Source organism: Carettochelys insculpta, chromosome 2, assembly GCF_033958435.1.
Source record: "Carettochelys insculpta isolate YL-2023 chromosome 2, ASM3395843v1, whole genome shotgun sequence".
In the NCBI taxonomy this organism is placed as follows: domain Eukaryota; kingdom Metazoa; phylum Chordata; order Testudines; family Carettochelyidae; genus Carettochelys; species Carettochelys insculpta.
Window position 1 is genome coordinate 162,440,597 of NC_134138.1, and position 16,641 is coordinate 162,457,237.

Below are 16,641 nucleotides of genomic sequence, written 5' to 3' on the forward strand. Positions count from 1 at the left end.
GAACATTGGCTGAGAATACTTTATGGCTCATACTTTCAGGCCTGTCTTAACACAGTGGTTTCATGTTGTTTGCAAGGGTTTCATGCTTTATGTTTACAGTGAAAAATGAGCACGTGTTTGCAATATTTATGACAGCATTCTTCACAACATCTTCTTCCCAACATTCCCAGAATTACTTGTATTAAAGATTCTGAGGTGTATGTTTCTCTATTTGCATTACCTTTCCCATTCATTGTCTATTCTTTCCCCTCATTTTTCTCTTCCTTGCATAAAGAGAAATAAGAAAGTCATAACTACAGAGTTGAGGGAAGCTGAGCTGAATCTAAACAGTTCACCAGTGCAACCAAATTGTCTTCAAGAAACTGTTTCCAATACATCTTCAGGCTGAAACTATACATTTCCAATTTATTTTCAGGTTGTCCTTTAACAACTCCTGCTACCATGAGGATTCTCTTGATTAGAGACTGCCAGTTAGTCTCAATTCATGTTTTGTGTTGCAGATAAAACTTATTTGGGGAACAAGATAGAATATACTGTTAATTGTGACCTAGAATTTGAACAGATTTTTCAGGAGTGAAGGGCTTAATATGTAAACCCATTTCTAATAAGCTCTCACTTCAAGCTTTTACATATGTCTTCTCAACAATGGAGAGTGAAAGATTTTAAGAAGTTTTATGTGGCAAAATGAAATTCTGTGTTCAAAATAGGAAATGCCATGCTTTATTAGGAAAATTATCAATCTTGTTATGGTTTAAATCACAGCAGTTGTTCTGTAATTATAATTTCAGGACCGAGTTCTTTAGGTAACATTGTGGAGGAGGTTACACATCCATGTAATCCAAACCCTTGTGCTGCCAATCAGTTGTGTGAAGTAAATAGAAAAGGATGTCAGTCTGGAGAACCCTGCCTTCCCTATTTTTGTGTTCAAGGTAAGAGGTTAGACTGTTGTTTATACGTTAGCTGATAGTTAAACATTAATTCCAGAAACTTTGCTAGAAGTTTTTAAAATAAACTGATAAGATTTTTTAAGAGCTCCCAAGAATGTCTCAATTCTCCCAATTCCTTTATCATTTCTTTTCATTTTTCTCGTTTCCCTCAAAAGACACACATTAAGCAATTTTCTGTCTGGCAGGAGATCTTGATGTTTTGTTTCAATTTTGAGTAAACAGAAGTGCCTTTTTGCAGGCTGTGAGCATCCTGCTAATTATTTAAAATTACACAAACATTGTGCAATTCAAATCAACTCACCCCTGCAAGAGCACATAAGGGAATAGAGGGAGTAGTATTTGTTTATTTCCCTTCAAGAGTCATTTGAACAAATGGGCCCTGCAGTGAGTCCTGAAAGTCCTCAGATATTGGCTGTTTCACACTAGGATCTGGAGAACATTCCAAGAGCCCTGGAAATCCTAACAGCAAATGACTCAACTGTTCTTCTGACTGTATTAGAAAAGGGTGGTAGCTCACGCAATCTGATCCTACACCATAGAAGGTTTAATAGGTCATAAAGCATCTTAAACTATTCCAGAAGCTTGCAAGTAAACAGCACAGGCTCTAGATCAGAGTTATCAGATTCTGTCTGTAGAAAGCTTGTGCTTATGTAACTGGCACTGCTTGATTCAGATCCTATCAAGTATATTAACCTTAGATTGCATTTTTATTTTATTTCTTATGATAATCAACTTTGATCTGTATGATGTTACTTATAATCACTTAAAATTCATCTGTTAGTAAGTCTCTTTTATATTTTGTACCTAAAACAGTGTAGTTTGATTGACACGCTTGGGGAAGAATCTTTGCTCAGGAACAACAATTGGTACACATCCATTCTTCTTCGAGTGTCCCCGTGGGTGCTCCACAATAGGTGACGGGCTTGCCCGGCGCCGCAGATCGGATCTTCCAAGCAGTTTCTGCCGGACCGTGCATGCGCCGGCGCGCACCGCTCCCTTGCGCGCTCCTGGCCACGTGCGCGATCCGGTCCCCGCCAGTTCCTCTTAACCGCCGTCGGCTGCAGACGGAATCCGACTAGGCTAAGGCCAAATAGCGTATTCAACGACTTTATCTGTTTTTCTTTCAAAGTTTTTTCAGATACTTAGGCTACTACGAGTTAGCCGGTTGTTATTTTGCAAAAAAAAAAAAAAGAAAAAAAGAAAAGAACAAACAACAACAAACAAACTACGAGCGGGACAGCTTCAGCCCGTCCCAGTAACAAGCGCCGGAGGCCAGGAGCTACAGCCATCAGCCCTCCTGCTGAGGCAGGCCATCGGACGGGGAAAACAGCACAAAGAAGGTGCTAAGTACCCACTTAATAAAACTCAAAGACTCACCAACAATGTCCTCTTCAGGCTTTAAAAAATGTGACTCCTGCCGAGAGGCGATGCCAGTGTCCGATGGGCACAGCCTATGCATAAGGTGCCTGGGGGAGTCCCATGTGGCACAAAAATGCGCCTTCTGTGCAAAATTAACGACAAGAGCACGGAGAGACAGGGAGATGAGAATTAAACTGCTGCTTCTTGACAAGGCCCTCCAGCCAGACGTGCCGGAGCGGCCGCAGCAGGAGGGACCCTCCGGGGCCCTTAAAAGGAAAGCTGCCTCCCTCACTCCATCAGCGCAGAAACGGAGGAAAGTCTCTCCAGCCCGATCCCTGCCGGCAGCAACAGTGAGCGGGACGGGAGGAGCACGCAGCCCCCAGCCGCAGCAACAGCTGATCGGCGGCGGCACGGAGAGCCACGTGCAAACGGCTCAGCCTCCGATGATCAGCCAGCCGCCCCGCACCGCAGGCAAGGCGGCGGCTAAACAAGCGCCGGCACCAGCGGCACCGCAGGTAGCGGCACCGACCCCGGCGGAACAGGCGGTGCAGAGCACGCAGGCACGCAGCCTGCAGGCGCAGAAGGACACCGCACGTGCGGCACCGCCTTCCAGCGTGCCTAGCACGGTGCCGACGGGGCTGGGATCCCCCGCGCGTCAGGGGGCGGAGTCACCTCCTCCAGGGAGGGGGAAGGCTGCACACAAGAGGAGGCATTGCAGCCCCTCTCCGGACAGGGCTGTGGAGCTGCTTTCTCACAGCCCTCCGCTTACGTTGCAGACTCCAACCAGAAGGCAGGGGTCCCCCCTAGCCTACCCGGAGCCCCCTTCTCCATTTTTGCAACCAGCCTCACCCTGGATGGCACCACCTTCACCCTTCCTGGGGTTTGAACCACTGGACTATTATGCGAAGTCGCTCTCTCCAGTGTCTCGACGATCTCCCTCCCCCAGACGCAGAGGGTACACACCAAGGGAGTGGTCTAGGTCACCCTCCCAAGAACAGTGCCTATACTGCCATGGTCGCCCCTATCACACGGGGCATACACACCATCGGCAATCTACTAGGAAAAGATCCCCGCAAACTATCTCGTACCCCTGAGGGCAATCGCGACCTGGGACAGAGACTCAAGCATCTCAAGGGGGACTGGTCATGGAACCCCGAGATTTTCCCTCGCAAACCTCTAGCGAGAGGGTGTGCCATCACCAGCAGGAACCGGAAGGGTCCAGAGAGATGTACCCCAGCGGTTCCTCACTCTCTTCCCCGGACGAGGCTACGGCCCTGGGGGACGTCCATCCTACGGACGATCTCAAACAGTTTCAGGAGCTGTTTAAGAGGGTGGCCTTCACGCAAGGCATCCAGACAGCAGAGGTGCAAGAGAAACACCATAAGCTCCTCAAAAATTTGAGACCTCCGGCCTCTTCCAGAGTAGCAATACTGCTTGATGAAGCGATCTTAGAGTCCGCCACTACGATATGGCAGACCCCTGCAACTATTCTGCCTGTCCAAAAGAGAGCGGATAAGAAATACTTCGTGCCGGCGAAGGGCATGGAGTTCCTGTTTAGCCACCCACAGCCAAACTCCCTGGTGGTGGAGTCCTCGCAACAAAGATCAAAAACATCTCAATTTAAAACAGGGGGAACGGACAAAGATGCCAAGAAGCTAGAGCTGTTCGGCAGAAAGGTCTACTCCTCCTCCACTTTAACGTTGCGAATGGCAAATTACGCAGCGCACTTAGCGAACCATAATTTTGACAGCTATTCCAGGTTAACTTCCCTCATGGACTCGCTTCCAGAGGACAAAAAGCTGGTCCTCAAGGCCATAGTGTAAGAAGGCTACGCGGCTGCGAGGATGGGAGTTCAGATTGCTTTGGACGTTGCGGACACGGCAGCACGTTCCACAGCAACCGCAGTGGTGATGCGAAGGGAGTCCTGGCTCCAGACCTCGGGTATACCGAGGGATCTGCAGGCGAAGATAGTTGACCTTCCCTTCGACTCGCAGAAGCTGTTTGCTGAATCAACTGACTCGGTCCTTCATTCCAGTAAAGATTCAAGAGCCACACTCAGGACCCTGGGGATTTACACCCCCCCATACACAAAGAAAAGGTACTACCCTCAGCAAAGGCGGTACCAGTACCAGCAACAGCGCCCCCAGTATCACAGGGGTTACGAGCAAGGGCGACATCAACAGCACCAGCAGTACAGAACTCCCAGGCGACGCTCACAACAGAGCCGGGCGTCCTCGGGGCAGGGCCAAAGGCCACAAGTTTGACATACAGATCCAGGGCTGCGCCATCACTACCATCGCACACGGTCATCCGAAGCAGCTATTTCACCATCGCCTCCGACCATTCTACGACCAGTGGCAAAGGATCACCACAGACAAATGAGTGCTGGAGATCATAGCCACGGGGTACGCCATCCCCTTCCAGTCGCTCCCACCGTCACGACCTCCACCCAGGCCCCACCTCCAGGAGGCCTCCCACGTAGCGAGGCTCAGGCAGGAGGTGGACCATCTCATGCTCATAGGGGCGGTGGAAAGAGTGCCGGAGCAACTGCACGGGAAAGGGTTCTACTCCAGGTATTTCCTGACGGAGAAAAAGACAGGAGGCTGGAGGCCCATCTTAGACCTTCGCGGCCTCAACAGGTACCTGCGCAAGCAACGTTTTCAGATGACCACGATCGCCTCCATCCTTACAGCTCTGGACGATGGAGACTGGTTCGCAGCCCTCGATTTACAAGACGCGTACTTCCACATAACCATCCATCCGGCTCACCGGCGATTCCTCCGGTTCATGGTGGGCAACGAACACTTCCAATACAAGGTCCTACCGTTTGGCCTCTCCTCGGCCCCCAGAGTCTTCACCAAGACCTTGGCAGTGGTGTCAGCCTACCTGCACAGACAGGGGGTATTCATTTTCCCGTATCTGGACGACTGCCTGCTCAAAGGGGCCTCGAAAGGAGAGGTTCTGCGCATGATACGCGTCACAGCAAACACGTTCTCCTCACTTGGCCTGGTTATCAATCTGGCAAAATCACAAATAGACCCCACACAGGACATAGAGTTCATAGGGGCTCGCATAAACTCGGTTGCGGCGAGAGTATACCTACCAGAGGCTCGCTTTCGAGCCATCGGTTCCCTCGTGCAAGTCATCACCTTCAGCCCTACGGTGCCGGTCTTGACGTGCCTGCAGCTGCTGGGCCACATGGCAGCGGCAACGTTTGTAGTGCAGAACGCCAGGTTACACATGCGCAGCATGCAGCACTGGCTGGCGAGTGTATACAAACCGGCAGTACATACCGTTCACAAGGTGGTGTCGCCCACAGCCGGGGTGCGCAAATCCCTACAATGGTGGGTAAACCCCAGGAACTTGCTAACAGGGGTACCCTTCCACCAGCCGCAAATATCGGTTTTTCTCACTACAGATGCCTCCCTCATAGGGTGGGGAGCGCACATGGGCGAAGAGGTGACTCAGGGACTGTGGTCACCCACAGAACAGTCACTACACATCAACGTACTGGAGCTCAGAGCAGTGTTCAACGCCTGCAAACACTTTCGAGACCACATACAAGGCAAAGTCGTCGGGATCAGTACAGACAATACCTCCACCATGTTTTATATAAACAGGCAAGGAGGAGCTCGATCCCGTGCCTTATGTGTGGAAGCAATCCGCTTATGGAACTGGTGCATCGCCCACGATATAATTTTGAAAGCCTCATACTTTCCGGGTGCGCACAACGTGAAGGCAGACCAGCTGAGCAGGCGTTTTGCGCTCACACACGAGTGGCAGATCCGTCCCGATCTGCTACGGTCGATTTTCCACGCATGGGGTTTTCCCCAAATAGATCTGTTTGCCACTCAGCACAACAAGCAGTGCCCACGATTCTGCTCCAGGGCAGGACTGGGATGGGGGTCCCTGGGGGACGCGTTCGCGATCCCGTGGGGGGGCCCCCTGCTTTATGCGTTTCCTCCCACAGTGCTGATCCACAAAGTTTTGCAAAAAGCCAGGAGGGAAAGGGCCCGGATGATCCTGATAGTCCCAACGTGGGATCGCCAACAGTGGTTCGCCCTACTCCTGCGCATGTCGGACCGTCCACCGATGCCTCTTCCGGTGGTGCCGGATCTGCTCATGCAAGCCCAGGGGTCCGTAGTGCATCCGCACCCCCACAGCCTGCGACTGCAAGCGTGGTTAATCCATGGCTCAGCTCCCTAGAGAGCACATGCACAGTGGCAGTACAACATGTCCTAGAAAGTAGCAGGAGGACTTCCACTAGGAAGACCTACAAACAAAAATGGACTCGCTTCACGGCTTGGTGTTCTACCAAACAGCTGGCCCCCCTTTCGGTGCCTATACCTACAATTCTAGAGTATTTACTGGACCTCAAGAGAGGAGGACTCTCGCTATCCTCGTTAAAGGTCCACCTTGCCGCCATCTCGGCGTTCAGACATGAGGAGGAAGGGCACACGGTGTTCGGCCACCCTATGGTTACCAGGTTCCTCAAAGGGTTGATAAACCTCTACCCCCCTCGGAAACCGATTCCACCTTCGTGGAACTTGGACCTAGTGCTTACCACACTGATGGGACCACCGTTCGAGCCCTTGGCCACGGTTCCCCTCCGCCTCCTTACAATTAAGACGACCTTTCTTCTCGCAATTACGTCAGCTCGTAGGGTGAGCGAGCTCGCGGCAGTCATGGCAACGCCACCCTGCACTGTTTTTTCCAAGGAGGCGGTAACCATACGGCTGCATCCAGCCTTTGTCCCCAAAGTTTCTTCCGAGTTTCACATCAACGAACCTATTGTTCTACCCTCGTTTTATCCAAAACCTCATAACTCCAACGAAGAGGCACGCCTACACCTCCTGGACGTGAGGAGGGCGCTAGCCTTCTACGTAGACAGGACCAAGTCCTTCCGGAAAACGGATAGACTCCTAGTCTCCCTCGCTCCCAAATCAAAAGGAGAGGGTCTCTTCTCGCAGAGAATCTCAAAGCTCATTGTATCCTGCATAAAAATGTGCTACGAGCTCAGAAAGACTCCTTTATCGGCCACTCCCAGGGCTCATTCCACCAGGGCGGTGGCGGCATCAACAGCCTTTTTCAAGGGCGTTGCGTTAAAAGACATTTGCAGAGTGGCGACCTGGTCGTCCTACGACACCTTCGCCAAACATTACGCCCTTCACAGCGTATTCCAAGAGGATACCCGTCTCTCTGCAGCGGTCCTCTCGGGGACGAGCTGCACATAATCCAATTACCCACCTCCTATCTTGGGTTACTGCTGGGTAGTCACCTATTGTGGAGCACCCACGGGGACACTCGAAGAAGAAAGAGAAGTTACTCACCGTAGTAACGGTGGTTCTTCGAGATGTGTCCCCGTGGGTGCTCCACTACCCGCCCATCCTCCCCGCTTCGGATCTCTGTTAGTGTTTTGCAGGGGCACCCGAGGCGGTTGGTCGAGGAACTGGCGGGGACCGGATCGCGCACGTGGCCAGGAGCGCGCAAGGGAGCGGCGCGCGCCGGCGCATGCGCGGTCCGGCAGAAACTGCTTGGAAGATCCGATCTGCGGCGCCGGGCAAGCCCGTCACCTATTGTGGAGCACCCACGGGGACACATCTCGAAGAACCACCGTTACTACGGTGAGTAACTTCTCTTTTTTCTTTACAAAAGTGGCTGACAGAGTAATAACTCACATACTGATCAGGGTTTTGGCCAGGACAATAGTCGGGGAGGTATTTTAGCTGGGACCTCTCTATTGTTGTTTCAGATCATGGATGAACGTGTAGGTGGGTGGGTGGGGGTGGGGGTGTGAGAGAGAGAGTGGACAAGCTTGGAGGGCTTTGCAGTTTGTCACAACATCACAGTGTGAGAGGGCACCCAGGCTGGTAAAAGAGAGGGCTCTGCAATATCCCAGTTTTAAGTGCTGACCCGGGGTGGGGGCTGTCACAGTAAGTAATCTCTCTTTTTCCTGTTTCCTTCACTTATCCCTTCTACCTCATAGCTTAGAAAAAGGAGGAGGAGGTGTCATTCTCCCTTTTGCTGCTGTTTTTCCTTCTCTTCTGCTTCCCTATTCTCTTTCCCTTAGACTGTTTCTACGCAGGCAGTATCTTCCAGAAGAACAGCACCTTCTTCCAGAAGATCTAAGGAGTGTCTACACATGAAAGGTGCTCTTCCGGAAGAAATCCTTAAGAAGGTGCCCCATCTTCCGGATTCTGTACTCCGCTGCAGAATCAGGAAGAGGGCCTTCTTCCGGAAGAATGTTCCAGAAGAAGGCATGCTTAGATGCCTCCCGTACCACTTCTTCTGAAGGAAGCGGTCCTCCATGGCAGCGGCCCAGTGGAAAGTGGGGACACTCTAGGCAACTCCAGTGGACCTCTCTGGTCTCCAGGTCCTGCAGCTTTTAAAGCTTCAAGGACCTGGAGACCCTGTGGAAGGAAGCTTGAATGTGAGAGACAGGCAGCATGTGCAGGGCTGCCTGCTACACTCCCCTGAGGCACCGCAGTGCCCAGCTAGCCCCGACCTGCAGAGTTGGCCAGCAGGCCAGCACCCTGCATTGCTCAGGGGAGCCCCAGGAACCCAGGCAAGGGCAGCCAAGACCCCAGCTGGGCTCCAAAATGGAGGGCCCCCTCGTGGACTGAGCCAGAGCTCCAGGACCTCCTGGGGCTCTGGCACGATGAGGAGGTGCTCTGGGACACCAGCAGGCACTGGAGGAATGCCCCAGCCTCTGCCCACCTCATCCAGGGCCTGGCTTCCCATGGCCACCCCGCCTGGACACCAGACCAAGTCAGGTGCAAGGTGAAGGATCTGCGGCAGGGGTACATGCGGGCCCGAGACTGCCCGCAGATCTGGCCATGCCCTGGCCATCTGCCCCTTCTACCAGGAGCTTTGGGACCTCCTGGCTGTGGATGACGCCTCTACACCCCGTGCCACTGTGGAGACAGCGACACCTGAGCTCCCCCTACCGCACCAGAGAAGGGGGAGGAGGGACCCGCCACTGTGGACGTCCCATCTGATGGGGAGTCCACAGATGGGTCCCTCGCCATCGCACTGCCCTCCACTGCCAGCAGCCAGGCCACTTCCAGTCAGGCATCACCCGACATATACGAAGCCATCTCAGGTAAGTGTGCACTGTGACAACGCACATTGGGGGGAAGGGGACACCTGAGCCCAAGCCCCAAAGCCCTAATGCCCGTCCCTGGTCAGCGCCCAGAGTGCATCCAGCAGCACCTGGCTCCCTCCCCCATGGAGTGCCCCCCAAGCATGCTGAGGCCCCCCCCCTCGTCAGCATAGCTGCATCCAGAATCCCCCACAGCTGAGGTCCTCCCCTCCCCGGCCCGCAAGCCCATTGCCAGGGTGGGCCACCATGGACAGCACCCCAGCCCCGGCATCATGCCCTGGGGCCGCCGCAGTGAGTACATACAGGCCTGCACAGCAGCCTCCTCTGGCATATGCCTGTCCCATGGGTCTGTGGAGGGGGTAACCAGGCGGGGAGACTGGGGCCATGCCACCCAGGTCCCAGATGTGGCACTGACTCCCCCCTTTACCCCCACCCTCTCTCGCTTAACAGCAGCACCATCACAAAGCCAGGGCAGCCGGACACGGAGCCTGGGGCTTACCAGCCCCGTCCAGACTGGAGGACCCAGCAGCCCACCAGCTGGGCCCGGACCAGTCCCTGTGGCATGGTGGCCACAGGTGCACCAGACCAGATGCAGCTGCTGCAAGGACGAGGTCACAGCCTACACCGTGGCCACCAGAACACCCTCGCCGAAAGGAGGCTGGCCCTCACGAGGCCAAGCTGCGATGGAGGCAGGACACGGGGGGAGGTGGTGGGGATGCTCCGCACCATGTGCAGGGCCCTAGCAGGCTAGCACCCAGCCCCCCCCCCCAGCTGCAACCCCTGCAGTCCCCCTGCTGGCCCCTCTGCTGCTCCCGTCCCCTGAGCCCATGACCCTGAGGCCCTACTGCCCCTGGGCCTGCCCAACACTGCACTGAGGGACCTTGCAGCATGGCTTGTGGCCATGTTGGGCCCCGTGGAGGGTCCCCCGAGCCACGACCCACCCTCCTCCGGCCCCTCTGCTGAGGCTGAACCAGGTGCTAACCGGCCTTATCTGCCAGTGCTTGCGGCCCCATCAGTGCCCCGCAGGGGACTGTGCACCTGGTGTGGGAGGGGCACCCATGGGCGCCGGGGCTCACAGCCTTCCACCCTGTCCCTTGTTTAGGGCCTCCACCATTCCTGCCCCAGTTCCCGTCCAAGTTTAAGTGCCCCTGCTCCCTTACCCCCATGTATATAGTTCGCTCTGTATGAGGTTTTAGTTGTTATTTTTATTATTTCCTATTCACTATTTACATTGGTCACTGTTGTTAAAAGTTGAGGGTTAAATACATGTTTACATTTTGCATTCCCCATATCCCTGATTACTGTGAGGCAGGGTGTGGGGGGGTGTGGGGGGGGGGTGCGGCCTGTGGGGAAGGGTTGTGGGGGTTAGCAGTCCCCTTGGCTGAATGCCTTCCGAAGCGCTTTCCAGATCCAGAGCCTGTCACAGTCGAGCCGCCTGTTGGGGGCAGTAGTGGGGGGCTGGCTCTGCCGTCTAGCCCTGGGGCAGGGTCCCCTTGTGTGCCTTGTTGAGGTTGTGGAGCATGCAGCAGGCAGCCATGACCTCCACCCCCACATTGAGGCGTATGAGGAGGCACCTGTACCGTGTCTTCAGACAGCTGAAAGCACACTCAACAGGATACCGGGCCCGTGTGAGCCGGGTGTTAAACACCTCCTGGGAGGGTGTGAGGGTGGCCCGTGTCTGAGAACATCAACCAGGGCTGGAGTGGGTAGGCTGGGTCGCCCACGAGGCAGAGAGGCATCACGACACCTCCGACAGCACACTCCCAAAGAGGCATGAATGTCCCAGCCTCCATCCTGCGGAACAGGGCGGAATTCCGCAGGATCCGCGCATCATGTGCCCTGCCCAGCCAGCGAACACAAATATCCGTGATCTTCCCACGCGCGTCCACCGTTGCCTGGAGCACAATGGAGCAGTACCCCTTGTGGTTGACATATTGGCTGCCACTGTGGTCCAGGACCCTGATGGGTGTATGCATCCAGTCGATCACCCTGAAGCACTGGCAGAACCCGAGTGTGGTGAAGCCTTCCACGACTGCATCCACGTCTGTGATGCGCACCAGCTGCTGCAGCAGCACATGGTTGATGGTCCTCGTGCCGTGCAGGGGAACAGGAACGGGCGCACTCATGGGCGTACATAGAGGGGTCCCTGCCCCCTTTCCCTTCCACCCCCTCCCTCCCTCCCTACTGGGCCCCTCCTGCTGGGGGACCCCTCTGGCAGCAGCCATGTGGTATCCCCTCTGGGCTAAGCCAGCCCCCTCCCTGCTGCTGGCGAGGTAGGGTCTGGGGCAGGGCTTACCTGGAAAACAAGAGCCCCGACGGTGGATGTGCCCACCCTGAACTGCTGCCCGATGGATCAGTAGCTGTCCAGGGTGGCCAATTTCCATATGGTGATGGCCATGCGTTTGTCCTGGGAGAAGGCCAGCCTCATCCAGGTATCTTGGCCTCATAGCAAGGGGTCCAGCCAGCTGCAGATCTCCAGGAAGGTCTCTTTCTTCATCCGCAGGTTCTGCAGCCAGTGGTCATTGTCCCACTCCCCCATAATGACCCTGTCCCACCAGTCCATGCTGGTGACGTGGGTCCAGATGCGCTGGATGGGTCGGAGGGGGCCCGGCAGTGGTTGTGGGGGTTCAGGACCCACGGGCCTGCACCTCTGTCTCCACAGGAGGCTGAGGAGGGTGGCCAGGAGGATGGCTAGCCTGTGGGTGAGGGCAAGCCTGCTGTCTTGTGGCTGCTGGGGGTCTGTGCCTGCTGGTCAGTGGGTGCTGGACAGGAACCTGGGTCTGGCATGCTGTGCACAGATGTGGCTGATCTCGGCAGCGTTTTCAGGGAGGGGCTGTTTGGGTGGGGCCCTTTAAGGGGCTGTGTGGCTGCCGGCCCCGTCCGCATTGTTTCCTGCCCTATTCTTCCGGAAGAGTGCCAGTGTGTGTGTAGATGTGCTCTTCCAGAAGAAGGGGTGGCTCTTTCAAGGGCCTGCTTGTTGTGTAGACGGATTCTTCTGGAAGAGGATCTTCCAGAAGAAATTTTTCAGAAGATCATCTTCCAGAAAAAGTGCCATGTGTGGAAACGGCCTTAAATTGTATTCCTTTTTATTTTTAACATGTTCTCATGTTGTGTAGTTGAGTGTCTTCAGACTGTGCAAAAATGGACATGAGGCCAAGGAAAGAGAAACAACTGAACTTAGTTGCTGGACTTTAGGAGGGGCTGGTGTACCCAAAGGGCTGTTTTTGTATGTACTTAAGAATTATATCTTGGGCAAATTGTCCACATTTCTGCCAGTTGTCATTGATCCTCGAAATGAAAACGTTGAAATCCTTTCTCCAGAGCAATATTATGGCTTAGACAGTGTCCTTATTCAGTAGGAGAATCACTTTGGGATGCTTTTCATTTTTACAGAAATTTGAAGATGTATATATATGTATCCACAAAACTTCAGAAATGATTTTTCACCATCAGAATTTCTTCACAGAGTATTTATCATCCCTAAGCATTTCTAAAACATAAAACTTTTTTTGAACTGAAGTTTCTTTTGTGTGCATAGGTTGCAAGTTGGGAGAAGCGTCAGATTTTATTGTACGCCAAGGTACACTTACTCAGGTTCCATCATCTTCAGGAGATGTAGGTTGCTTCAAAATTTGTACCTGTGGACAGAGTGGACTGTTAGAAAACTGTATGGAGATGCATTGTGTTGACCTCCAAAAGTCGTGTATTGTTGGAGGGCAAAGGAAAAGTAAGTAGTGGATTATAATCAGTTTCTAAGAGAGTTATTTTTCTGGGAGAGCTGTGAAGGCCAAGGCTACCTGCTTGAAAACCCTGTTTGCTCAGTACTGGTTTATGCTCAAATTATTTCTAGTTCCCTGAGAGTGTAAATTATTTGAGTTAGGTGCCAAGGCCTCTCCCACCAGAGAGCACACTTGGGGTCTTGACTTTCAACAGGCTTACACTAGAGATAGAGCTTATTCCTCAGTCTTTACTCCGGCAGGGATACAGGTATATCATGTGTTTGAGCAACATTGGCTACGTCTACACTAGGCCCAGACTTTGAAATGGCCACTCAAATGGCCGTTGCGAAGTTTACTAATGAAGCGCTGAAATGCATATTCAGCGCTTCATTAGCATGCGGGCAGCCATGGCACTTCGCAAATGACACGCCTTGCCGCCGCGCGACTCGTCCTGACGGGGCTCCTTTTCGAAAGGACCCGGCCTACTTCGAAGTCCGGGACTTCGAAGTAAGCGGGGTCCTTTCGAAAAGGAGCCCCGTCAGGACGAGCCGTGCGGCGGAGAGGCGCGTCATTTGCGAAATGCCGCGGCTGCCCGCATGCTAATGAAGCGCTGAATATGCATTTCAGCGCTTCATTAGTAAACTTCGCAATGGCCATTTGCGTGGCCATTTCGAAGGTTGGGGCTAGTGTAGACATGGCCATTGTGTGTTAGTTGGTTCCATGATATTTTAGTGGAGAAAAATATTCTTCGAGTGGTCCCTGTGGGTGCTCCACAGTAGGTGTCGGGCTCTCCTGGCGCCGCAGATCGGAATTCTTCTAGCAGTTTCTACTGGATCGCGCATGCGCCAATGCGCACCGCTCCCTTGCGCGCCCCCGGCCATGTGCGCGATCCAGTCCCTGCAGTTTCTTCTCAACCGCCAACGGCTGCAGACGGAATCCGCTCTGGCTCTAAATCCTGAGACAGATAAGATAGTTGTTTTTACTTGTTAGCTCGTTGTTTTACTATTATACAAAAAAAAATATATACAAAATAGTAGAGAGAAGAGGAACGGAGGGAGAGGAGCGGACAAAGAAGGCTGTTTAAGCCGTCCACTACCCTGACGGCCATGAATGTTATTTGGTTTGCAGAACGCACTGATTAGCGGCTACGTACCCTATTAACAGTAAAGACTCACGGCGATGTCTTCCTCAGGGTTTAAGAAGTGTGAGTCATGCTGCGAGGCTATGCCAGCATCTGATGGGCATAGTAAGTGCAGTCATTACCTGGGGGAGTCCCATGTTACACAGAAGTGTTCGCACTGCGCTAAGCTTACAGCCAGGGCCAGGAAGGACAGAGAGATGAGGCTCAAAATGATCTTGTTTGATAAGGCCCTTCAGCCTGAGCCGCCGGAGAAGCCTCACACAGAAGGGCCCTCTGGATCTCATAAAAGGAAGGCGGTGTCATTGACCCCGTCTGTGCAAAAGAAGAAGAAACTCTTCCCCGGCTCGATCCTTGCCGGCGGTTTCAGCGAGCAGGATGAGCGGAATGCAGAGCCCTCGGCCGCGGGCTGATGAAAGCAGCAGCGCGGTCGCGCACGTGGCCGGGGCCGGGCCTCCGACTATGCAGCAGTCGGCACTCAGGGCACCGCGGGCGCCAATGCGCCAAGCACCGGAATTGGCTGCACCACCTCACGTGGCACTGGCTATCACGGTGCCGACGGCGCAGGGGCACCCAGCACAGGGCCCAGCGGCGCCGGAGGAAGCCACCCGCGCGGCACCGCTCACAACGGTACCGAGCGCGGCACCGACAGCGGGGCCGAGATCCCCGGCACGGGAGGGGGCGGCACCCGCCCTGCAGGGGCGGGGGAAAGCTAGAGCCAAAACCCGGCTCCTCAGTCCATCTCCAGACAGGGCTACAGTGCTATTATCACCCAGCCTGCCCCCCCACTCCCCCCAGATACACACGCCGCGTCGCCGGGCGGCAACTCCACCGGCCTATTCCAGACCCCCCTCTCCGTTCCTCCAACCACCTTCACCTTGGCTCGGGCCACCTTCACCCTTTTTGGGCATGGATCCATATGAGTACTATCACAAACCAGCTTCACCATTATCAATGTCGTCACGGAGATCCCGCTCTCCCAGACATCATGGGTACACACTCCAGTTGTGGTCCAGGTCTCCATCACCGGGCCCTTGTCCATGTTGTTATGGCCGTCCTCATCATACTGAACACCGACATCGGAGGTCTAGATCCAGGGGCAGATCCCCTCCCACTCCTCGCCATTACCCCCATGTACACTCTCGCTCTGGGAGAGGAACGCAGCTGTCCCAGGGGGAATTAGGTCCAGAATCCCGAGACTTTCCTTCACAGCCCACGAGGGAGCAAGCATACCAGCGAACTCGGGAGCCAGAGGACTTGGGGGAGGCTTATCCTAGTGGTTCCTCCTCATCCTCTCCAGAGGAGGCAATTGTCCCAGGGGATGTCTCCCCTCCGGATGACCTTAAGCAATTCCGAGAGCTGTTCAAAAGAGTAGCATACACGCAGGACATTCAAATAGCAGAGGTGCAGGAGAAGCATTATAAACTCCTGAAAAATTTGAGACCCCCGGCTTCATCTAAAATTGCTATCCCACTGGACTCCCCATTATGGAGTTAGCCACTAATATATGGCAGACTCTGGCCTCTATTCTGCCTACGAATAAAAGGGCAGATAAGAAATACTTCGTCCCAGCCAAGGGCATAGCATTCCTGTTTAGTCACCCACAGCCCAATTCTTTGGTGGTCGAATCGTCCCAGCAGAGGTCGAAGACGCCTAAGTACAAATCAGGGGGGTCAGATAAAGATGCTAAGAAATTAGAGCTGTTCGGCGGGAAGGTCTACTCCTCCTCTACCTTATTATTGAGAATGGCAAACTAGGCGGCACATTTATCAAACCATAACTTTGACAATTACACTAGACTCACCTCTCTCATGGATTCCTTCTCGGAGGACAAAAGCGAGCGTTAAAGGCGATCGTCCAGGAGGGCTACGCGCCCTCTCGAACGGGAGTTCAGATTGTCCTGGACGTGGCGGACACAGTGGCACGTTCAACAGCCGCAGCAGTGGTAATGCGTAGGGAATCCTGGCTCCAGACGTCTGGTATCCCCAGAGATCTACAGGCGAAGATCGTGGATCTTCCCTTCGACAAGCAAAAGCTGTTTGCAGAATCAACCGACTCGGTCCTCCATTCTAGCAAAGATTCAAGGGCCACACTTAAGACCTTGGGTATCTACACTCCTCCATACAAGAAAAAAAATTCTCTCCTCAGCAAAGGCGCTACGCTTACCAACCACAAGGCGCACAATATCAGCGAGGCTATGACCAAGGGCGCCATCAACACCAGCAACAGTACAGGGCCCCCAGGCGACGTTCTTAACGAAGTCGCACAACCTCGGGGCAAGCCCAGAGGCAGCAAGTTTGATGGGTATGTCGAGGACTGCACTATCAACACCATCGCTCAATGCCACTCTCACCTCATGTTCCATCATCGCTTCAA

The 16,641-nt window shown here is 53.9% G+C and overlaps 1 protein-coding gene across 3 annotated transcripts in view; it reads left to right on the top strand.

The window, feature by feature from the left end:
* The window catches only part of RECK (reversion inducing cysteine rich protein with kazal motifs), a 166,797-nt gene that overhangs the window by 103,121 nt on the left and 47,035 nt on the right, over nt 1-16,641 (top strand). For all 3 annotated transcript variants that reach the window (XM_074987944.1, XM_074987945.1, XM_074987946.1), the window contains 2 exons: nt 789-929; nt 12,947-13,135. In XM_074987944.1, coding sequence (XP_074844045.1) covers nt 789-929; nt 12,947-13,135 — 330 coding nt within the window. The remainder of the gene's footprint in view (nt 1-788; nt 930-12,946; nt 13,136-16,641) is intronic.